The sequence below is a fragment of the Thamnophis sirtalis genome, unplaced genomic scaffold (assembly GCF_051295495.1).
Source record: "Thamnophis sirtalis isolate CommonGarterSnake01/CBP01778 unplaced genomic scaffold, rThaSir2_p1.2 scaffold_2, whole genome shotgun sequence".
Classification (NCBI taxonomy): Eukaryota; Metazoa; Chordata; class Lepidosauria; order Squamata; family Natricidae; genus Thamnophis; species Thamnophis sirtalis.
In genome coordinates, this window is record NW_028261382.1 from 27540928 (window position 1) to 27565691 (window position 24764).

The window sequence follows — 24764 nt, forward strand, 5'->3', positions numbered from 1 at the left end:
CGGCCTTCCCCTCTATCCGTGTGGAGCCTTTCATGGGGGGAAGCGTTCATAGGCGTGGGAACCTGACTTTTGCAGGTAGTTCCGTCCCAGAATAAGTCGGAGGCTGCCCCCTGGTGACTATTTCTCGGTGTATTTTCCCTTTTTGGCTAAAAGCACAGAATAAAATAGAATAGAATAGAATATAGAAATAGGGGAAAGAATAGAATAGAGAATGTAGAGTAGAGTAGAATTGAATAGAGAAGAGAATTAGAGTAGAAGAGAATAGAGAAGAAGAGAATTAGAGTAGAGTAGAATAGAAAGAATAGAGTAGAATAGAGAAAATGGAATGGAATGGGAGAGAATTAGAGTAGAAGAGAATAGAGAAGAAGAGAAGAGAATTAGAGTAGAATAGAATAGAAAGAATAGAGAGAATAGAGTAGAATAGAGAAAATGGAATGGAATGGAAGAGAATTAGAGTAGAGGAGAAGAGAGAAGAAGAGAAGAGAATTAGAGTAGAATAGAATAGAAAGAATAGAGAGAATAGACTAGAATAGAGAAAATGGAATGGAATGGAAGAGAATTAGAGTAGAAGAGAATAGAAAAGAAGAGAAGAGAATTAGAGTAGAATAGAATAGAAAGAATAGAGAGAATAGACTAGAATAGAGAAAATGGAATGGAATGGAAGAGAATTAGAGTAGAAGAGAATAGAGAAGAAGAGAAGAGAATTAGAGTAGAATAGAATAGAAAGAATAGAGAGAATAGAGTAGAATAGAGAAAATGGAATGGAATGGAAGAGAATTAGAGTAGAAGAGAATAGAGAAGAAGAGAAGAGAATTAGAGTAGAATAGAATAGAAAGAATAGAGAGAATAGACAAGAATAGAGAAAATGGAATGGAATGGAAGAGAATTAGAGTAGAAGAGAATAGAGAAGAAGAGAAGAGAATTAGAGTAGAATAGAATAGAAAGAATAGAGAGAATAGACTAGAATAGAGAAAATGCAATGGAATGGAAGAGAATTAGAGTAGAGGAGAATAGAGAAGAAGAGAAGAGAATTAGAGTAGAATAGAATAGAAAGAATAGAGAGAATAGAATAGAATAGAGAAAATGGAATGGAATGGAAGAGAATTAGAGTAGAAGAGAATAGAGAAGAAGAGAAGAGAATTAGAGTAGAATAGAACAGAAAGAATAGAGAGAATAGACTAGAATAGAGAAAATGGAATGGAATGGAAGAGAATTAGAGTAGAAGAGAAGAGAGAAGAAGAGAAGAGAATTAGAGTAGAATAGAATAGAAAGAATAGAGAGAATAGAGTAGAATAGAGAAAATGGAATGGAATGGAAGAGAATTAGAGTAGAAGAGAATAGAGAAGAAGAGAAGAGAATTAGAGTAGAATAGAACAGAAAAAATAGAGAGAATAGACTAGAATAGAGAAAATGGAATGGAATGGAAGAGAATTAGAGTAGAAGAGAAGAGAGAAGAAGAGAAGAGAATTAGAGTAGAATAGAATAGAAAGAATAGAGAGAATAGAGTAGAATAGAGAAAATGGAATGGAATGGAAGAGAATTAGAGTAGAAGAGAATAGAGAAGAAGAGAAGAGAAAGAGTAGAATAGAGTAGAAAGAATAGAGAGAATAGACTAGAATAGAGAAAATGGAATGGAATGGAAGAGAATTAGAGTAGAGGAGAAGAGAGAAGAAAAGAGAATTAGAGTAGAATAGAATAGAAAGAATAGAGAGAATAGACTAGAATAGAGAAAATGGAATGGAATGGAAGAGAATTAGAGTAGAGGAGAAGAGAGAAGAAGAGAAGAGAATTAGAGTAGAATATAATATAATAGAGAATTAGAATAGAATGGAATAGAATAGAATAGAATAGAACAGAATAGAATAGAACAGAACAAACTAGACTAGAATAGGAGAAAATTGAATGGAATGGAAGAGAATTAAAGTAGAAGAGGAGAAGAGAATTAGAGTAGAACAGAAGAGAGTAGAAGAGTAGAAGGGAAGATAATCAGAATGGAATGGAAGAGAATAGAGAATGTAGAATGGAATAGCATAGCATAGAAGGGAAGAGAATTAGAGTAGAACAGAATAGAGAAGAAGAGAATGGAATGGAATAGAGTAGAATAGAGAAGGGAAGAGAATAGAGAAGAAGAGAATTAGAGTAGAATATAATATAATAGAGAATTAGAATGGAATAGAATAGAATAGAATAGAACAGAACAGAGCAGACTAGAATAGAGAAAATGGAATGGAATGGAAGAGAAGAGAATTAGATTAGAACAGAATAGAGTAGAAGAGAATTAGAATGGAATGGAATGGAAGAGAATAGAGAATGTAGAGTAGAATAGCATAGCATAGCATAGAAGAGAATTAGAGTAGAACAGAATAGAGTAGAAGAAAATGGAATGGAATAGGACAGAATAGAGAAGAAGAGAAGAGAATTAGAGTAGAATATAATATAATAGAGAATTAGAATGGAATGGAATAGAACCGAACAGACTAGACTAGAATAGAGAAAATGAATGGAATGGAATGGAATGGAAGAGAAGAGAATTAAAGTAGAACAGAATAGAAGAGAAGAGAATATAGAAGAGAATTAGAATGGAATGGAAGAGAATAGAGAATGTAGAGTAGCATAGCATAGCAGAGAACAGAATTAGAGTAGAACAGAATAGAAGGGAAGAGAATGGAATAGAATAGAATAAAATTCTTTATTGACTAAGGGTGATTGGACACACAAGGAATTTGCATAACATGCCACGAACTGTAAGTTTAGGGCTTGGAGGAGGGACAGCAAACCATGGCTAGACAGATGTGGCTTATTCTTCTGCATTCAGGAATAACATCTGGAGGGGGGATGCTGCAACGGTCGTTAACGGTGAAAACCCCACGTCACCTTTTTCAGTACCGTTGTAACTTCAACCGGTCATTAAATGTTAAATTGTTTAAAAAAATTAACAGTAGCAGAGTTGGAAGGGATCTTAGAGGTCATCTAGCCCAACCACCTGATCACACAGGTGACTAGGGATTCAAACCGCCAAACTGCTGACGTCTTAGCCACTGAGCCTGTACAGGACTACCTGTATCCTTCCATATAGAGAGAAATCATAAAAGTTTGGATTCCAGTTGCTGCTCCACATTGACCTGCACAACAAGCCGAAGAGGTAGGCCCTGCCTACCTTGAGACACCTCCTCCTCTTAGGCCACACCCCCTCTTTCCTCCTCCTTGCTCCTCCCCTCCGGCCAGCTGAGAGAGCGAGCGGGGCGCTTTCCCTCCCTCTCGTAGAATATTCATGAAGTGGGCGGGGTTCTGATGCACTGCCCCAAACGGTTGGGCGAAACCATTCCCCTCACAAACGGAAGGGGGGAGGGGAAATTAAGAAAGGGAGGGGGAAAAGGAGGATCACGCGAGGTCCAAGGGGAGGGTCGCATCAGAGAGGAGTGGTCTGCCGGGAGGTGGCCCCCTCCCTCCCTCCCAGGGAGAAGCGGAGGGGAGAAGGTTGCCGCGCGTGGATAGTTCCCCCCTCGCCGGACTACGCTTCCCGGCGTGCCCCGGGCGGCGGCGCATGCGCGAGGGCGGTGGGGAGTGCGGCGGTGCCGGCCGGCCGCTCAGTCGGGACGCGGCGGCGGCGGCGCAGCGGGAGCGTTGCTGGGAGGCTAGGAGGGTCGGTCGCAGGAGCGGAGCCGGCCGTGGCCCTGAGCGGAGGGGCGGCTGCGGGCGCGGCGGCCGCCGAGGGGCGAGCGGGGGGCGGCGGCGGCGGCGATGGGCCCCCTGCGGGGCGGCGGGCGAGGGCTCCGGGCTGCGGGGGAGACGCCGCTGCCACCGCCGCCGCCGCCTCCTCCCTCCCTCTGAGAGCCATGGAGCCCCAGCCGCCGCCCGCCGCGGGCGCCGCCGACAGGAGGACGGAGCCCCCGCCCGCTAACGGTAAAAGAGCCCCGGCTGGGAAGCATGGGTGGGGGAGTCCAGGGGAGGGAGGCAAGGGGCAGGGTCGTCCTCCAGCTTTTATCCCCCCTGGCTGGGAAGCATGGGTGGGGGAGTCCAGGGGAAATGGGGGGGTCGTCCTCCGGTGAGCCTTATCCCCCCTGGCTGGGAAGCATGGGTGGGGGAGTCCAGGGGAAATGGGGGGGTCGTCCTCCAGTGTGCTTCGACCCGCAGTGGCTGGGAAGCATGGGTGGGGGAGTCCAGGGGCGGGAGGCATGGGGCAGGGTCGTCATCCTCCTCCAGCGACTTTTATCCTCCCCCCGGCTGGGAAGCATGGGTGGGGAAATCCAGGGGAAATGTGGGGTCGTCCTCCTGTGAGCCTTATCCCCCCTGGCTGGGAAGCATGGGTGGGGGAGTCCAGGAGAAATGAGGGGTGTCGTCCTCCAGTGAGCGCCCGGTTGGGAAAGTGAGGGAGGGGGGGATCCATTCTGCATTCGAATAGAGCCCTCCCCATCATGAGTGTGGGGCTCGCAAGGTCTCTTTCTCCCCCCTTCCTTGGCAGGATCCCTCCCTTCCCCACCATGACTGGGGCTCATGGGTGGGGGCGTCCAGGGGAGGAGGGGGCCAAAGGGATCATGGGAAAGAAGGAGGGAGTCCTCAAGTTTTTTTTGGGGGGGGGGTGATGTGCCCATTTGGAGAAGCGAAGGAGTTATGGCTGGGGAGGGGTTTTTCCCCAGCCTGCGTTAGAAGAGATGGCCCCAATAATGGGGGGGGGTTCCCAATTTTTTCTTGGGAGTCCCCCATGATGGGTTCCCAATAATGGTTTGAGAGCTTGCAAGGTTTCCTTCAACACCCCCCCCCTTGGCAGAGCCTCACCCCTCTTTGGAGTGGGGGTCCCTCCTGCCCCCACCCTGCCTTGTTAAAGGACCTTCCTCCTCCTCCTCCTCGGGCACTTCCTGTGCGGGGCAGTGATCAATCTCGACCCTCAATGGCAGCGCTGAATATTTTATAACTCCCAGATCCTGCTTGAAAGGCCTTGAGATCAATAAAAGGGGGGGAAAACACCCATAGAAATGCAAGGGGGGCCCTTACATTGTGATGGGAAACTTGGCCAGAGCCCTGCAGAGGTTGGGGGGGAAGGGAGGGGGAGGTCTTCTCCTCCTGCCCCCCATCACCACAACCCCCATCACAACAACAACAAAAAACCAGCTTCCTTCCTCCCTCCCTCCCTCCGTTCTTCTTTCTCCCCCCCCTCTCTCTCCTCTACCACCAACTTCAAAATGTGTTTTTTTCCAAGAGCTTTTGTGCCTTATTTTGCAACTGGGGGCGTGGGGGGGAGGAGGAGGAGGAGAAGAAGCAGGTCGGGTGTTATCCACCCCCCCTCTTATCTGGCCTCTGGTTATTGTGTTGTAATTTGGCTTCAACTCGGATTTTAAAGAGGGAGGGTCCCGTACCTGTCGCCCCCCTCCCACCAATCTCGATTCCCTCCCTGAACTGAATTTCACAAAGCTTAACACAACCAGGAGCAAAACACATGCGGGTTCAGCTTCACCCCACTTTCTGAGTCCGGAGGGGGGCGTCTTGCAGCCTCCTCCTTCTCCCCCCCACCCCCTTTTCTCTCCTCTGCTACAGGGCAAAATCCTTTAAAAAGTGTCTTTTTGTGTCTTTGTGTCTTTTTCTTTCTGTCTCTCCTCTCTGTTTTACTGTCTTTTTCTTTCTCTTCTCTTTCCTCTCTCTCTTTCTTTTTCTGTCTCCTCTTTCTGTTTTTCTTTCTTTTCTCTTTCCTGTCTTTCTTTCTCTTACTCTTTCTTCCTCTCTTTCTGTCTCCTTTCTTTTTCTGTCTCCTCTCTCTTTCTCTCCTCTGTCACTCCCTTCCTCCCCTCTCTTTCTTTCTCCTCTTTCTCTGTTTTTCTCTTTTTCTTTCTCTTCTCTTTCCTCTCTCTCTCTTTTTCTTTCTGTCTCCTATTTCTCTGTCTTTTTCTTTCTTTTCTCTTTCCTGTCTCTTTCTCTCTCTTTCTTTTTCCGTCTCCTCTTTCTCTGTTTTTCTTTTTCTTTCTTTTATCTTTCCTGTCTTTCTTTCTCTTTCTCTCTTACTCTTTCTTCCTCCTTCCTCTCTTTCTGTCTTTCTCTCCTCTTTTTCTCTCTCCTCTCTTTCTCTCCTCTCTTTCCCTCCCTTCCTCCCCCTCTCTCTTTCTCTTTCTGTCTTTCCTCTTTCTCTGCTTTTCTCTTTTTCTTTCTCTTCTCTTTCCTGCCTTTCTCCCTCTCTCCTTTTTCTCTCTTACTGTCTTTCTCTCTCTCTCTTTCTGTCTTTCTCTCCTCTCTCCCTCCCTCTCTGTTTCTCTCCTATCCCCTTTTGGGTTTGGGGTCTCCAGGGGGACTTTTGTCTTGCAATGAACCCACTTGGGTGCAGCTCTGTTTAGCTCTTCTCTGTCCCCTCCCCGCCAGCTTTTGTGTTGCACAAACAGCCCAGAATCCCACAACAGCAAAAAAAAAAAAAAGTTAAGTTGCGGGCTGCTTCTGTTGTATCCTGAATGCACCCCTCCTCCTCCTCCTTCTTCCCTTTTTCTTTCAGTTGGTGGTGTAGGATTGGGACCTTAAATTCTAGCTATTGCAGAAAAGAGCTCTTTTCCTGCCCTTTTAATCTGAGTTTCCATAATCTCCGGTGCCCTTCTGAATTTGAAAGGGATTTAAAAGGCATATTTTTTTTTCCTAGGGGTTGTTACATTTTTTACCCTGGCTTCCCTGCCTACCCTAAACTCCTGGATGTTGTTTGTCCTGGGGAAACCCTCCCTCTTAAAGCTCCCTTTATAGCATAGTCTTTATTGTCATCATCGTACAAAATAAATACAACGAAATTGGTTTAAAAAAAAAACAAAAAAGCCATCCTCCGGCTTCAAATCAATTAAATCGATTTGGCCAATTGGTGGATTGGAAGGCGAGCTTTGCATTGGCTCTACAAAAACTAAGACATCGACTTTATGGGGTGGGGGTCTTTGTGGAGCAGAGAGGGAGGGCTGTGGAAATTTCCACTTTTTTTTAAACTAGCCCCATGTAGAGATTTCAGGAAATCCTATTGAATGATTCTGCCTCTATCTATCTATCTATCTATCTATCTATCTATCTATCTATCTATCTATCTATCTATCTATCTATCTATCTATCTATCTATCTATCTATCTATCTATCTATCTTAAAATGCATGATTTGGGAATATTGCAATGAGAAAAGCTGATTTTTACGGCAAGATTCAACCAGCCTATCTCGAGATAGGCTAACCATTTGCCTATGTTCAATCTTGTTCTCCCCCCCCAAAAAAAGAGCTTGGGAGCCATTTGGGAGAGAGAGAAGGCGGCATAACCATCTCTCTCTGTGTTCTCCCTTGCCATAAAACGAGAATATGGAGGACTGGTGCGACTTTGGGGAAACAAAATCCTTGCAGCAGGAAGGGGAGAAAAGTTTTTTGGGCAGAGTAATGACGCTTGAGGTCCGATTAAAAGCCAGTTTATGGTCTTTGTAGTGCTTCAACCCTACCTTCTTCCTGCCATTAGGAGGAGGACGCTGCTGTGCAGAAGGCCTGGTGGAACTGCACTGTGCAGGAATAGTCTATCGTACCCAGTAGCATGAGTGCTCGGATCAGTTGCGAGGAACAAAATAAAAAGGTTTCTTTGGCTAAGCAGGAGCTTTGAATTGTGAAGTGTTGTCTCTTGTTGAGTGCGAAGCCATCACAACGCTCTCAATACCAGTCTAATTTGGGAGAAATGGCATATATACATTATCTATCTATCTATCTATCTATCTATCTATCTATCTATCTATCTATCTATCTATCTATCTATCTATCTACCTACCTACCTACCTACCTACCTACCTACCTACCTACCTACCTACCTACCTACCTACCTATCATCTCTTTATATCTCTATATCGCTATATCATATATCTGTCTCATATTTGTTTGTTTGTTTGTTTGTTTGTTTATTGGTCTTGTATGCCGCCCACTCCCGGGGGCAGCTTACAATAAACAAGGGAAGGGGATAAATACACAAAACAACACTTTAAAATACACAGCAGTCACAGTTTCTGTGGGGCTGGATATTTCGAGAGCCCCCTCCCCCCCCCCCCCCCCGGCCTGCTGGAGAAGCCAGGACTTAACGGCTTTGCGGAAAGCTGGGAGGGTAGTAAGGGTCCGGATCTCCACGGGGAGGTCATTCCTATCTCATATATCTATCATGTATATCTATATCTCTCCATATCTATCTATCTATCTATCTATCTATCTATCTATCTATCTATCTATCTATCTAATCTATTTATCTATCTATCTATCTATCTATCTATCTATATCTATCTATCATATCTTTCTATCATATATCTATCTATCTGGTTTTCCTGCATGAGTAGGGGGTTGGACTAGAAGACCTCCAAGGTCCCTTCTGACTTTGTTTATTCTTTTTTAAATGTGTCTTTTTGGAGAGGATAAAACTATTCAGGCCGAATATAAAAATAGTTCTTTACCCCGCTAAAACAAGACCTTTAAAATGCTTTACATTGTCTGAAAGATTTGGAGCTCCTAACTGTCCCCTTTCCAAATTCCCAAACCGTGTTTGGAACTCAGAATTCGTATGTGTAAGAAATGTTGTCGAGGCCTTTAAGGTTATGTTTCAGGCCCAGTTTTGCTTGCTCCTTTCAAACGAACGAATATAAAATATTTTTATGTGAATGTATGCGTATAACTGTATGTAAGAGATTAAAAAATTTAAAACTTTTTTTAAAAAAAGTTTGCAAAAAAAGAGGAACAAATGGCCAACCCCATTTCGTGGATAGTAATTTAAAAAAAAAGAGGGCGGGGGGTAAGCTGGGATATTCTGATTTATTGTTGCATCTGAATGACCCAACTACAATAATACCACCGATGAATTTCCACTTGCTCGATCCACGTACGTGAGCCACGAAGCAGAGCCAAAAACATTTTGTGTCATTCAGTCCCCAAGATTCTGGCATGTTGTTGTTGTTTTACCTACCCAAAAATGCCGACTCAATTTATCTCGTTTTCTTGGCTTGCAAAAAACAAAAAACGTGGCTCACTCCCGATTCTGGCAGCTCTTCAAGCCATCCCTTCCTGGCTGAATGACTGACCTAGAGAGAGTAAACTATTTGCAAACCTTAAATAAACCTCAGCCTTGGTGAATGCAATCCTGAAAGCCTACTCGGGATAAGCTAACTCCCCCTGGGAGGAATATTTTTGGCCCTGTTTTGTGGGGGGCTTCAGCTTAGGGAAAGCTCTGCCTTGCTGTTCCCACCCTCCTCAAAACCTCAAAATCGTTTAAAAGAGAGAGAAACAATGATGGGGTGGGGTGGGGTGGGGTGGGGGGTGGGAATCCCAAATGCAACTGGACTTTCTGTGGGGTCTCCCCCCCCTCCCTTCTTGCAGACATTTCTCATCCAAGAAGCATCTTCCATTCTGACTGAACAGTGGGGGGATTTTATGGAGTTGTTAACGGATTTAGTTATTCACTCGTGGAGTTATTGTGGCTTTTATTGATGGATGGGAAGGGGAAGTATCTTTCACTTTGGTTCCAGAGATGCAGGGTGGATAAAAATCGATTTTAAAAAAAAATTGAATTTAAAAAAAAATTAAATCAGATTTAAAAAAAAAAAAATTTCAATCAAATGCTTTTGGAGTAAAAAAAAATCTAAAGATAGTTGTTTTATTTAAGATGCATTCATAATTTAGCTTACCCGGCATGCAACTGAGCTGAGTTATGTAGCACGAGGCTGTGTAAATTCTGCAATATTGGGATTGTCGGTGAGTCAGCCGTGGTGGGTCAGAGGACGAGCTGCCACAGGACAGAGATGACAGCAGCTCTTTAAAAACGACAATTTGAACCCAGTCGATTGAAATCAAGCCTTTTTACTAGGGATTTAAATCGACTGGATTGTAATCAAATCCACCCTGCTGAGATGTAGGCAACCAACGAGATGAGAAATTGCCTGGAAAGGCCTGGGCATTTGCAGATGAGTTTTTCTGTTTGTTGTCTGTCTCTCAAAATTTTTGTGGGGGGGTCCCCCCCACCCCAAAAGCCCACCATCCCTTCTGCAGGAGGAAAAAGTAGAGCACAAATATCCCATCTCAACCCCTTGGGGAAGGTTTGCAAGAGAAGCTGTTTAAAACGGTCGACTTTTACAAGCGGTAGCAAGCCCCAGAGTTCATTGTGGCAAACTCGTCTTCTCTTTCTGGATATTTTCCGTGCTTAAAGAGCGTCCAGCAAAGTTAAAAAAAAAATTCAGGAGAAGCTACACCCGGTGTTTTGCCTTTCTTAAAATCTTGAGCTAAAGAGAGGAAAAACAAGTGATTGCCAACAAGCTTCCCCATTGCACGAATTCTCGGGCCACTGTGCGTTTTGTAACGATCGGTTTTTTCATCTTTTTTTTTTCAATGCAAGCCCACCAAATCCCCCACTCCCCTTGGTAGCCTGGTTACATTTTAACCCCAGGCCTTTCAAAGGGTGGGAACAATAGGGAAGAAGGGACCCTTGCTGATCTTTTTCAAATCAGCCCTGGGATCTACCAGGAACGAGATCTACCTGATTTAGCTCCTGTGGGTTCCCGCTGTAAAAAAAAACTGGGATAATAATGACTGCCTAAAGGGGAAAAGCCTGGGAAGGGTCTGTGTGTGTGTGTGTGTGTGTCTGTTTGTGAAGAGTTTGGGAAGCCTGCTCGGTGGGGATCTGAAGCTGTGGGGTAAACCCAAAAGGGGGTCGGAAGATTGCCTTCTGCTCAGGTGAGGGGGCCCCCCCAAGAAAGGACCGAGTGTGGCAGAAAGCCCTGGGAAAATATTCTGCCCCTTCCCTCCCTTTGTGCGCCTTGCAAGCCCAAACAGCAGAGGGTCTTATCAATCCCCACCTTTGCAAACATCATAAAAGCCGATGGGGGACGTGACACGAAAACTATTTATGGCTTTAAGATGCTGAGCTGCTGAGCCTTTGGCAGGAAAACAGGGCAGCATTTTTCTGGATGAGCCAGAGGAACTGGCGAGCGGCACGAAGGCTTCCTCCTCCACCGTTGGTGCGGCGGCACGCCTTGTCTCTGGATCCCCAGGTCTCTGAAAGCAGAAAACTTGGCAGTGGTTGATATCCTAGAACTGGGGTGGTGACCCTGTGGCACGGGTGGCAACTGGAGCCATATCTGCTGGTGCATGAGCCGTCGACGCCGGCCAGCTGATTTTCGGTCTTCTGGAGGATCAGAGGAGGCTGTTTTCATCTTCCCCAGGCTTCTGGAAAGCTGCTGGAGTCTGGGGAGGGCAGAAAACGGGGCCAATGGAACTTCTGATTGGCCCATTGGGGTCATTTTTCGCCCTCCCCAGGTTCTGGAGCTTTCCTGGAGGGTGGGGAGGGCGTAAACGTCTTCTCTTGCTCGCCCGAAGGAAATATCAAGCTCAGCTTGGAGGCGAGTACAGGGCCGCATGTAGGGGGGGTTGTGCGTACATGTACATGGGGTGGGGTTGCTGTGCATTATGGGTGCCCTTGCCGTGCGCGTGCCCTTGCCTTTTTGGCACCCAAGAACAAAAAGAATAGCCATCACTGTCCTAAAAGAACAGAGCTGGAAGGGACCTTGGAGGTCTAGTCCGACTTCCTGCTCGAGCAGGAGACCCTAGACCAGGGGTGTCAAACTCGATTTCATTGAGGGCTGCATCAGGGTTGTGTTTGTCCTGGGGGGACTGTGGCCAGGGTGGGTGTGGCCAGCTCAACGTCACTTGTGTCGGGGGGGGCACCTGTGGTGACCCAAGCGCTCTGCCAGCAAAAACAAGCTCCTGAGCTCCGTTTTCTGCTGCAACAGCCTCCTGCAAACCCCCTGCCAGCGAAAATGGGCTCCGTGGCTCCGTTTTCTGCTGGCAGAGGCACCGCAGGCCGGTCCTTTGCTGTTTCCAGGGCAGCCCCGTGGGCCAGAACTAAGCACCCCATAGGCCGGATCCAGCCCCCAGCCCTTGAGTTTGACACTCCTGCCCTAGACCAGTCGCCCCCAAAACTTTTGGCAGCAGGAACTGGTTCCGTGGAGAGAGGCTTTTATATGGTCCGGAGGGGACATGATTTGGGTGCTGCCTGCAATCTGCAGATGGGGCTTTGTTTGTGCGAGCAGATTTCTGGACCCGTCTGTGTGTGTGTGTGTGTGTGTGTGTGTGTGTGTGTGTGTGTTGGACAAATGGCTACTTTTAATGTTGCGTCCCTCATTTGCCTCTTAGTCTTCTCAACATCTGGAACTGTTTCCCTCCCATGCAATTCCTAGTCAGTTGCGCCTTGGTTTCCCTGAAGCCTCCTGGGAGCAGAAACCGGCCGCAGTGGGGCCACTCCCTTTCGTGCCCCATTTTGGGCCTAGTGGGCCTCCCTGAAGCCTCCTGGGAGTAGAAATGGGCCGCAGTGGGGCCGCTCCGCCTCGTGCCCCGTTTTGGGCCTAGTAGGCCTCCCTGAAGCCTCTTGGGAGCAGAAATGGGCCACAGTGGGCCCGCACCCCCTCGTGCTCCGTTTTGGGCCTAGTGGGCCTCCCTGAAGCCTCCTGGGAGCAGAAACGGGCTGCAGTGGGGCCTCACCCCCTCGTGCCCCGTTTTAGGCCTATTGGGACTCCCTGAAGCTTCCTTGTTAGTTGACGTGGGTCCCCGCCACAGGTGGGAGCGTGGTTCCATCCCAAGGTGGCTCCTGGGATAGGGCAGTCATTAGCTAAAGATCAGGCCCCCTGCCTCCAGGACAAAGAGCCCAACTCCCCCTTGCCAGTTGCAAACAGCCTTGGAGCGGCCCTGGAAACTGCTGGCTGGGGGGAGAATGGGGAGTGCGAGAGGCAGAAGGTGGGCAGATCAGAAATAAGTCACGCCGGGTTACAAATTGACTCAGGTTTCAAGGGGAGACCCTGAATTTGAGGGGGGGGGGCTTGCTCTTGGGCTCAAGGTGCCCCGTTCGCAATCCGAGTTTACGATGTCTTGCTACAAAGAGATTTTGGTCTTGATCAGTTGGGTAGAAGGTCATTTTTTAAAGTCTTAGCCATTCCTTTTTGGGACCCCATCCAGAGAAGGCCAGCTAGTGGTTAGCATGGCGGTTAGTTCAGTGGTGGTTCAGTCAGACTAGAGCTGGTAGAGACCTTGGAGATCTTCTAGTCCAGCCCCCTGTTCAAGCAGGAAATTCTAGACCATTTCAGACACTGAAGGAAAGAGAGGAAAGAATGAATGAAGAGAGGAAGGAAGGATAGAGGAAGGAAAAGAGGAAAGAAGGAAGAGAGGAAGGAAGGAGAAAGGAAGGAAAGAGGAAAGAAGGAAGGGAGGAGAGAGGAAGGAAGGAGAGAGGAAGGAAAAAGTTGTAAGGGACCTTGGAGGTCTTCTAGTCCAGCCCCCTGCTCAAGCAGGAGACCCGATACCATCTCAGACAAGCAACTGTCCAGTCTCTTCTTAAAAACCTCCAGTAATGGAGTGCCCATTATTAAAAGTCTTCATGCAGCGAGTCCTCGACTTATGACCACCATTGAGCACGGAACCTATGTTGCTAAGTGAGAAATCTGTTAAGCAAAATTTGCCCCACACTTTATACCTTTCCCTTTGTGAAGTGAATCACTGCAGTTGTTAAATTAGTTGACGGTCGTGAATCTGGTCAGAAGATAATCAAAGTTGCGACCGTCGTAAATATGAATTCGTTGTCAAGCATCTGCATGTAAATCACGGGATTATGGGGATGCCTCCGCGGTTGTTAAGTGTGAAAAATGATCATAAGTCTTTTTCAGTGCCGTCGTAACTTCGAGTGGTCACTAAACAATCTGTTGAAGTCGAGGGCTACCTGTAACCAGGTGGTTGTCAGAGTGAAGCCCTGGTGTGGTTCTAACAGGTGTTCTCGATGCTGACAAAGGAAGTTAAAGGTAAAGGTTCCCCTCGCACATATGTGCTAGTCGTTCCCGGCTTTAGGGGGCAGTGCTCATCTCCGTTTCAAAGCCGAAGAGCCAGCGCTGTCCGAAGACATCTCCATGGTCATGTGGCCGGCATGACTCAACTTCCGAAGCCGCTCGGAACACTGTCCCCTTCCCACCAAAGGTGGTCCCTATTTTTCTACTTCCATTTTTTACCTGCTTTCGAACTGCTCGGTTGGGGGAAGCTGGGACAAGTCACGGGAGCTCACTCCGTTATGCGGCCCTCGGGATTAGAACCGGTGAACTTTCTGATCGACAAGCTCAACATCTTAGCCACTGAGCCACCGCGCCCCTTGACAAAGAAAAGACCCTCACAAAATTCACCTGCTGTCTTTAGAGACGAAACTCATCTGGAGTAACCTTATCTAGCCTCTCCCCACCCCCCTCGCCCAGGGTGCAGAGCTGGGAGATGCGCAGGATCTTGCTACCATATGCTTGTTTGGGGGTGGGGGTGTTCTTCTCATTTCCACCCTGTTTCGGTATCACATTGTCTTTTCTCCTTTCGCCCTGCCTGCTTCTTGGGTGTCCTGATTTCCTGGGTTTAGGTATCGCCATCTGAGAAAGGGCACCGGGCCAGTTGGCCGTGTGCTCGGATGGCAGCTCCGCACCGTCAGCCAAGCAGAACTCCGGCCACCTGTGGTGAGTGATGAGTGTCAGGAATCTTCTCGCTTTCTCGCTCTCTTCCTCTCCCTCTCCCTCCCTCCCTCCCCCACCTCCCCCTGGAGCCGTTGACACAAACGAAGAGATTTCGCGCCCAGGTGAACTTTCTCGGGAAATTTCGAAAGCTCTTTCCCGCCAAGGGAATAGGGACACACCAGCCACACTACCGATTCGACCGCTTTCGTAAGATCACGCACTGCCCATGGGACTTGCGGCTGGGTGTGTGTGTCAGGTCCCGAGCTACTGCCCTTTCCACTTGCGCCACCCCTCCCGCAGAGCCGAGTCTTGTACTGCACGTAAGCGGAGCTTCCCTCGCCTTTCCTGCGACTCGGCCCTTGGCGGCTGCATCAGAATCCCCCACGGGGCAAAGCGAAGGCCAGAGAGGAGCACAGAGGCACTCCACTCGTAGGCATTCCAGCCCTACGGCTCTCCCAAATGAACCTGAGCTTGCTTGCGTTCCGGTTATCCAAGGCAGGGGTGAGGCCGGCCCTTGGGCTCCTGTTCCCCCTGCCCTCTCGGCCACGTGGCCCCGGCGTGCTTGTCTCATTGAGAGAGGGAGAGGGGTGGGGTTTTCTTCTTCTCCTCCCTTCTTTCCCCATTTCCCGGAGCATGCAGGACTGACCCCCCCCCGCCCTTCTGACCGCCCCAGGTCACTCTTTCAGAGGGCGCCTTGTAGAGATATGAGGGATGATTCAATCAGGCTGCCTTCACTGCCTACGTGCCGGAGTAGCCGCCAGAGTTCCAAAGCTGGCGTGAACAACTGGATGAAGGGAGAGGCTGTTTACCACTTCCCTATTTGAAACAGCTTTCTCCTTTCTTTCTTTCTTTCTTTCTTTCTTTTTCTCTCTCTCCCTCCTTTTTCTTTCTCTCTTTCTCTTCCTCCCTCCTTCTCTCTGTCTTTCTCTTTCTCTTCCTCTTTTCTGTCTTTCTCTTCCTCCTTCCTTCTCTCATTGCTTTCTTTTTTCTTTCCCTCCCTTCTCTCTCCTTTCTTTCTCTCTTCCTTCTTTATTTTTCCTCCTTCTCCTCCTTTCTTTCTCTCTTTCTTCCTTTCTTTCCCTTTCTCCTCCTCTCTCTCCTTTCTTTCCTTTCTCCCCTCTCTCACTGTTCCTCTTTCCCTCTCTTTTTCTTTCTACTTCTTTCTTTCTATGTTCCTCTCTCCCTTTTCCTTTCTTTATGTTCCTCTCATTCCTTCTCTCTCTTTCTATGTTCTCTTTCTCTCTCTCCCTCCCTCCCTTCTTTCTGTCTTTCTTTCTCTCTTCCCCTTCCCCCTCCCTTCTCTCCTTTCTTTCTTCCTTTCTTTCTTTCTTTCTCTCTCCTTTCCTTTTCCTCCCTCCCTCCTTCTCTCTCTCCTTCATTCCTTCCCCCCTCTCTCTCTATGTTCCTTTCTCCTTTTCTTTCTTTCTCTTTCTATGCTTTCTTTTTCACTATCTCTTTTTCTCTTTCTATGCTCCTCTCTTTCCTCCATTTTTTCTCTTTCTATGCTCCTCTCTTTCCTTCTCTCTCTCTCTGTTCCTCTTTTTCACTTTTCCTCTTTCTGTGTTCCTCTCTCTCTCTCTCTCTCTCTCTCTCTCTCTCTCTTTCTCTCTTTGTCTCTCTGTCTCTCTGTCTCTGTCTCTCTCTCTCTCTCCCTCCCTCTGCCAAAGAAATAAGAATAGGAATTTCAACAGAAACCCCAAATGTTGGTCCTTGTCAACCTCTCAGACTATCTAATGAAATCCATGGTCCCCTGATTGCTTCTGGCAGGGTCAAAATCAGAAGCTGCATAAAACTGGCTTGGACAGATGTTTTTGGGCGAAGTGGAGGCACAGAAGAACACATTCAATCTCTAGAAGAGTGAAGGGGAAGAGAGCAGGGAAAAGCAAATTCATTTAGTGACTGTTCCAAGTTACAACAGCACTGAACAAAAGGACTCACAACCATTTTTCTCCATGGTCCCAAGATCAAAATTCAGACACTTGACAACTGACTCATCTTTATAATGGTCACAACATCCTAGGTGTGTGTGTGTGTCTCGTGATATCCGTTGGCGACTGTCTGACAAGGAAGCCGGGTTCATTTAACAACCATCGTAAAACGGAGCAAAGCTCACTTTTAAAAAATCCTCACTTAGCAACAAAAATGTTGGGGAGGATCAGTGGTGGCCATACGTCAAGGCCAACCAATATCTCTCTAGTCACCTCATCATAATTTGGATGCTTGGCCACTGTCTCATACTTACGACAGGTCACCTGACTCTTCTTTTTGACAAGCACTGAGGAGGCCACCTTCCCTGAATCAAAGCATTACTAACCATTGCTGTGATTTCCTTCACGAGGCCATTAAATGGAGCAAGAATCCCTTCCCCTCTGTCTCACTTAGCAACAGAAATTTTTGGAGCCCCTTTGCGGTCGTAGGTCGAGGACAACCTGCATTTCAGGATGAGTGTCGGGAGACGAGGGAAAGCCCATCCATCCACTGGACAGATTTGTCCATCTCTGCTTAGTGCTGGTTTTCAGCAAGCCCAGGATCTAAGTTTAAACCTCAATTCTAGGCTTAGTTGTCGTCAACCTGGTTTGTTGTGCCCAATCACATCTCTGTGGCGGCATTGTGTGTCTCCCAAGTGGAAGGGGCCATGGCACCCCAGGGGTTAGGCAAGGTCTAACCAGGGCTGTAGGTGGTTCAGTGGCTAAGACGCAGAGCTTGTCGATCAGAAAAGTCGGCAGTTCGAATCCCTGGTGACATGTAACGGAGGGAGCTCCCATGACTCGTCCCAGCTTCTGCCAACCTAGCAGTTTGAAAGCACGTTAAAAATGCAAGTAGAAAAATAGGAGCCAGGTTTGGTGGGAAGGGAACAGTGTTCCGTGCGCCTTTGACATTGAGTCATGCCAGCCATATGACCACGGAGACGTCTTCGGACAGCGCTGGCTCTTCGGCTTTGAAACAGAGATGAGCAGCGCCCCCTAGAGTCAGGAACAACTAGCACATATGTGCAAGGGGAACCTTCACCTTTAACCCTGGAGCCTTCCCCACCTTCCCCTCTCTCTATATCCCCCTTCCCCACCCCAAACCAAAGGAAATTCCTTCCCAATCCAGTTAGGCTTGGTTGGACTGCTTACCCTCAGACTCTGCGTGTGGTTGTAAACTTTGTGTAATCTTCCCCAGGGATTACTCTGTGTGTCTGATTAACTCACTCGCTGCATCCCCTTCAAATGTCTTGGGCGAAAGGTGAAAGAGGTGGAGTCTCTTCTTAAGATAGGTTGTCGCTTTCTCCAAAGTTGGTGCCCTGATGGCCGATGAGTCTGGCTGCAATTTTCTTTAACCGTTGCTGACGTTCTGGACCGTTTCATCTCCCCAAATAGGTTAACTAAGAAGAGCCAGGGATCTTCGTTTATCTTAGTTAATTAGATAGTTGAATTTGCATTGTTTTATGCCATGGCTTTGTTTGCCTCTAGTTAAAAGTTAGGTGATAGTGGAATTTATAATTCCAGGCGGGTGTGTGTGTGTGTGTGTGTGTGCTGCCCCAGCAGTATATAGATAGTGTAATAATTAAGAGCTGTCTCCTTTAAGAAACTACCTCCTGGGAAATGAGATACAGCATGACCTTAGGATGTAATCCGGAGACCTTAAGACCTGTGGACTTCAACTCCCAGAATTCCCTAGGCAATATGGAAGGAAAGAACCGGTTTGGGAAGGACTTGGTTAAGGGCTATATTGGGGTGTCCAACTGTGGCCATCTTAAGACCCATGGACTTCAACTCCCAGAATCCCCCAAGCAGCAAGGAATTCTGGACGTTGAAGTCCACAGGTCTTTAAAGTGGCCAAAGTTCGGCAGCCCTGATATGGCCCCCAACCCATTTTTTTCCTTCTTTACCTTAAGCTACTCATCAGAAAGTCTTACCAAGCATCAAGGACCTATCCTAAGTCTCTACCTGTCCTCACTTTGAGCTGTCACTGAACAAAGCTTGCCATATCTCGAGGACTGAAAGCATTACTATTGATTGAGCTTTGCGTCCTTCCCCATGGTCGTTTCATGGATTAAGGTCATCTTAATATATATTGGCAGATTTTCAAATCTAGCGTAGTACCCGTAGCAATCTTTGAAGTCCATTTCAACCTCCCTCCGGTGATTGGTGGGCTGCTACCCAAAGGAAGACCACTTTGATCTAATTTTGGATGGTTGGCCCAGGGTTCAGGACCCCACCCCCCTTTATGTCTTTGCCAAAGGTTGGTCATGGGTTAATAGGGAAGAAGGTCTTCCATGCCTGTGGTACCTCCGAGAGCAGGGGTCGGCAACCTTAAACACCGCGAGCCACAAAACCTGACTATTTCCTGAGTGCCTACAAAACCAGCATATGTAGTGTATGTAATTAAAAGTTCTGTTTTCTTCTGAAACGTCTTTTCTTGGATTTATCCATGGTTGGCCTACCGGGGGCCGAAAAGCTCAATAAATCGCATGCTGGGCGAGTATTGCACCTTGGCGGTTGTGATGCATATTTTGAGCGACAGGGAGCCTCAGCAGAGGGGTGAAAGAGCCACATGCGGCTCCAGAGCTCCACATGCGGCTCCACTCCAGACAGTAGGTTCTGACCTCTGTCCGAGAGTGTCCTGGGTTCTCTGAAGAGTTGGCCAATCCTAGGGTTACTCCCTGACTGAACTGCATCTGGATTGGGGTCCTGGATTGATTTCATGCCCACTCCTCAAAATGTGGCCAATGGGACTTTCCTGGCATTGGTTCCCCAGCATCTTCAGCCAGTATGGAGGGGCAGGTGGGACTTCTTAGACCTCAAGCTCTCAAGAACCATCCCGGGAGTTGGGAGTCTTCTCAATTTTCTGCTTGCTTGTTTGTCTGGATCACAGCTTGCAAGAGTACCTGTTCTGGGTGGGTGGGTGGGTGGATTTCCAGAACTGCCCAAAGTCAACCATAGGCTTCCATCCAGGTTTTGTGGCCAACTTTGGAATGCTGTTCCCTTCCCACCAAAGGTGGCTCCTATTTTTCTACTTGCATTTTTTACCTGCTTTTGAACTGCTAGGTTGGCAGAAGCTGGGACAAGTCACAGGAGCTCACTCTGTTAGGCGGCGCTAGGGATTCGAACTGCCGACCTTTCTGATCGACAAGCTTAGCGTCTTAGCCACTGAGCCACTGCGTCCCAGTATAGGAAAACATGCAGATTTTTAAGCCTGAATTGTTTTTATTAGGCATAATACCAGAAAAACTTGATAAGCAAAGTACATATTTAATATTACGGGTTGTAACAGCAGCAAAGATTATAATCGCACAATATTGGAAACATGAAGGAACACCGTAAGACGACGAGATAATTAGGAAGGTACCAGATTGGGTAGAAATGGATGGACTCACATTGAAAACCGAAAGAAGACACAGAATATTATCAAACGTGGAACTTATTTTTACCAGTGATTGGGGAAAACTAGCCAGACAACTCGATGTTTATTAAGCGCTAACAAATCTCAACCCTAGAAAATGAATAAAATTTATATGAAATTTCTTTTCTCTTTCAGGGTTCGCTCAAGAGCCTTCAGCCGAACATGACCCGCCCTTCGGTAGGTGTAAAGATGCTTTCTTCCCAACTTGCCCCCTCCCCTCTCGGGAAGATGAATTTTAACAAAGTGAGATCCCCTCCCTGCCTTTGCCTGTCTGTTTATTCCTCTTTGCTCCATAAAGGACAAACATCATTCTTCAAAACGGACAGTCCCGCATCTTCTCTGACGCCCTGATGCTACTTTGGGATGGTGTCTCCCAGATACTTCCAGCTAGGGATGCTGGAAATTGTACAGAGGTGGGATTCAGCCAGGCCGGTTCGCATGAACTGATTGGGGAAATTACGGGTGCCCCCCCCCCCCCCCGCCCTGGCTCTAAGCTGTCCTACTGTGTTTCCCCAAAAATAAGACAGGATCTTATTTTGTTTTGACCCCCGAAATAAGCGGTTGGGCTTATTTTGGGGGAGGTCTTACTATTTTTGAGACTCAGGAGGCGCTGAGCGTGGTCACCTCATGGCTGCTGCTGTGTTGCAATATTTTCGGGTAGGTCTTATTTTCAGGGGAGGGCGCTCAAAAGCCTGATGGGGCCTATTATCCAGGGAGGTCTTATTTTCTGGGAAACAAGTTATTTAGGCATGTTTTCAAAACATTTGCAAACCAGTAGAGAAAGTAATTGTCAGTCATTGACAAGCAGTTGGGAAGCTACCTTCCCTGAACCAAAGTGTTACTAACCTTTGCAATGATTTCCTTAACGAGGCCATTAAGTGGGGCAAGAATCCCTTCACCTCTGTCTCGCTTAGCAACAGAAATTTTTGGAGCCCCTTTGCGGTCGTAGGTCGAGGTCAACCTGCATTTCAGGATGAGTGTTGGGAGACGAGGGAAAGCCCATCCATCCATTGGACAGATTTGTCCATCTCTGCTTAGTGCTGGTCTTCAGCAAGCCCAGGATCTGTTTAAACCTCAATTCTAGGCTTAGTTGTCATCACCCTGGTTTGTTGTGCCCAATCACATCTCTGTTGTGGCATTGTGTGTCTCCCAAGTAGAAGTGGCCATAGCACCCCAGGTTAGAGCCAGGCAAGGTCTAACCCAGTGTTTCTCAACCTTGGCTACTTGAAGATGTCTGGACTTCAAGTAGCCAAGGTTGAAAAACACTGGTCTAACCAGGGCCGTAGGTGGCTCAGTGGCTAAGACACAGAGCTTGTCGATCGGAAAGGCCGGCGGTTCGGCGGTTCGAATCCCTAGTGCCGCGCAATGGAGTGAGCTCCTATGGCTCGTCCCAGCTTCTGCCATCGTAGCAGTTCGAAATGCAAGTAGAAAAATAGGAACCACCTTTGGTGGGAAGGGAACACCGTCCCGTGCGCCTTCAGCATTGAGTCAGGTTGTCCACATGACCACGGAGACGTCTTCGGACAGCGCTGGCTCTTTGGCTTTGAAAGGGAGATCAGCACCGCCCCCTAGAGTCGGGAATGACTAGCACGTATGTGTGAGGGGAACCTTTACCTTTAGGGTAAGTAAGTGAATTACCAACCCAGGGAAGAAAGGTGTCCTCTGGTGTCTTTTTGTGATCTTCTCCATGAGTTGAGAAGTTGGCCAAGTCACGGTCTCACCTGGGGGTCTTCAAAGTCAACTCCTCTCCTGCAGGTTCAGGCGAAGTTCATTTCTGAGGCGGGTGTGCGGGGGGGGGGAAGGACCCTCTCTTCCCCCTCCCTCCCACAACCCCCTTTTGGTGAGGAGAAACAGGGGCAAGGCCAGCCATGGGTCAGGAGAAGGTCAGACTGTGGCAACCTTCCCCCCTCCCTCCCCTGCGGTGTGTCCCCGTCGCCCCCCAACCCTGCAGTGGTGGCCAAACCTTTCTTCTCCTCTCCTTGGGTTGACGTACAGCTGTAAAACTCAAAAGAACCGAGCCAGAAGTCTCCGAAGGAAGCAGGAGCCCGGAGAAGAATGGCACCCATTGTCCCTTAAAACAGGAGAAATAATTGATTTATGTTATGGCACCCAATTAGGCTATAAAAGGTGTGGGGGGGAGCGAACCTTTAAAGCTACCCCAGGGCTTGATTGCAGCCCCAAAGAGCCACCCCCCCCGACTCCCCCCCTCCCCCCAAAAGGTCATCAGCCCACAGCGTGCTAAATTATTTATTCCTTTCAAAAGCCAAGACAATGCCTGCTAGTCAACAATTGGCCATCCTCTTCACATTGTGGCCGGAGGAGAGGGCACAGGTCAAGGAGCTCCGGCCAGCAACAGCTGGTCCTCGGGTCAAGCAGATTTTGATTGGGATATCCTTTCCAGCTTCTCTTTTCCTCCCCCCCCCCTTCCAGGGCAAGCCATTCTTCCCTCCGCCCCTCATCGTTGTCTTCCATTTTTGTAGTTTCATGCCTGGTCTGCCTCCTCCCACCCAAGTGCTGGGGAGCAACTGGACCGGACATGTGCCGGTGTAAAGTTGGCAACTGGACTGGACTTGTTCTAGTGTAAAGTTGGCAACTGAACCGGCCTTGTGCCGGTGTAAAGTTGGTGTCAACTTTGCAGGCTGAGCCTGCCCGGTTTGTAGCGCCGCTTCAGGATCCTCGGCGGCCATTCTGTGGTCCAGGATGATGGGGCAGTTTCTGGCAGCTCCATTCAGCCAGTCCCGACCGGTTTTTGAATCACGTCGGCACGTATGCATCTCACAAACATCTCAAGGTGCTTCAACAAAATATTTTAATTTCCCCCCCATTTCCGCAAACGCATCTCTCAACTCTTTTTTCTTCCTTTTCTCTCTTCCCAGCTGCAGATGTTGAGCAGATGGACGCCCCTCCTACCGTGCTTCTCTTGAACACTGGCAGTAAGTTCAACTTTCTCTCTCTAAAATGGGTTTTTTTGGCTGGAGGAGGTTTCTTCTCGGTCCCCTGCCCCTCCCCCCATACCCATCTGCAGATAATCCTCAACTTATACTGTTGCTCAGTGAGTCCATTTGCTCCCGACTTTTGTCCCCGTCGTACATCTTTCTTTGCTTCCCGTTGTTAAGCGAGTCCCTGCAGTTGATAAGTTAGAAACACGGTTGTTAAGTGGACCTTGGCTTCACTTAACAACTGCAAAAGGTGGACACCCGCATAAACATGAAGCAGTTGCCAAGCGTCTGACTTTCGATCGTTCGACCATGGGGGGGGGGGAATGCTGCGACGGTCGTAAGTGTGAAAAACAATCGCGAGCCACATTTTTCAGCACCTTTGTAGCTTGGAATGGTCACTAAACAAAGCGCTGTAAGTCGGGGACTGCCTTTATTGTTGTGTGATGGAAGCAAGGCCCGTCCTCCCCGCTGGGACCTTAAACAAACGTCCTTTGCACCCCAAAAACCTGTCTACAAATAGCGCCCCCTTTTTTACCTGGCCATGGCCCAATCATGGTTCTCCACTAGAGGGCGGTATCCAGAGCCTATCGATTTCGGTTGCTTCTTCCCTAAGAGTCAAATCAAGGTTTAGGGTTTCCTTCAAGATCTCCCTTGATTGGCAGAGGATGACCTCATTATGGGTTACCCCCCAATCCCCTAGAATTTAGCGAGAGCTGGCTCTCAAATGTCACTCCTTGCTTCCCCTCCAGATGTTAGCAAGAGCGAGCTGAGGTTTTCACCTTCCTGAAGATGTTGGTGCAGACCAAAATCTACCTTCTCAGTGTTTCTCCATCCTTAACTATCTATAAAGTCTTAAGGCTCCATAAAGCCTTAGTCAGGCCACGCCTAGAGTACTGCACCCAGTTTTGGTCACCACACTATAAAAAAGAGGTTGAGACTCTAGAAAAAGTGCAGAGAAGAGCAACCAGGATGATTAGGAGAAGCTCAAACACATGATGAACAGTTGCAGGAACTGGGCTAGGGAAGAGAAGGACCAGGGGAGGCAGGATAGGAGCCAAGGTGGCGCAGTGGTTAAATGCAGCACTGCAGGCTACTGCTAGATCAGCAGTTCAGCGGTTCAAATCTCACCGGCTCAGGGTTGACTCAGCCTTCCATCCTTCCGAGGTGGGTAAAATGAGGACCCAGATTGTTGGGGGCAATATGCTGACTCTCTGTAAACCGCTTAGAGAGGGCTGCAAGCCCTATGAAGCGGTATATAAGTCTACTGCTATTGCTATTGCTATTGCTTCCAATATTTGAGGAGTTGCCACAGAGTGGAGGGGGTCAGGCTATTGTCCAAAGCACCTGAAGGCTAGACAAGGAATAATGGAAGGAAACTGAACAAGGAGAGATTCAACCTGGAAAGAAGGAGGAATTTCCTGACAGGGAGAACAATCCTCCCTGTCCTACTGTCCCCATTAATTCGTATCTACTCCCTCTGTTCATGTTCATGTTCATAGTTATACCTGTTACCTTGTACATGTTTGACAGACAAACAAATAAATAAAAATAAATACCCTCTGCAGAGATTAGATGGTTTTCTTGGGCTCTTTTATGAGCTTTTAGAAGCCTGTGTGAGGAAGAGGAAGAGAGTGGGGTGGACTTAGCAGCCATTGTGCATTACTCCCAAACTGATGTTATTTTGAGAGGAGTCAGTGGCAAATTGTCCCCTTACAAATAGTGGAGAATTATCAGGAAGGATATATTTTGCTAATGACTCTCAGTTCAGATGAGATGATTAGGGGCCTGGAGTTTAAACAAAGATGATTCGGAGGCTAAAATACATGAAGAACAGTTGCAGGAACTGGGCCTGGCTAGTCTAGGGAAGAGAAAGACCAAGGGAGACATGATAGCAGTCTTCCAATATTTGAGGGGTTGCCACAGAGAGGAGGGGGTCAAGCTATTTTCCAAAGCACCTGAAGG

At 47.8% G+C, this 24764-nt stretch overlaps 1 protein-coding gene across 1 annotated transcript in view; it reads left to right on the plus strand.

Annotated features, from left to right (window-relative positions):
- The first annotated feature begins 3809 nt into the window (after positions 1-3809).
- NR6A1 (nuclear receptor subfamily 6 group A member 1) overlaps positions 3810-24764 on the plus strand; it is a 76918-nt gene continuing 55963 nt past the window's right edge. Inside the window, exons 1-3 of the mRNA XM_087704565.1 lie at positions 3810-3903; positions 19999-20040; positions 22740-22796. Coding sequence (XP_087560691.1) covers positions 3837-3903; positions 19999-20040; positions 22740-22796 — 166 coding nt within the window. The 5' untranslated portion in view covers positions 3810-3836. The remainder of the gene's footprint in view (positions 3904-19998; positions 20041-22739; positions 22797-24764) is intronic.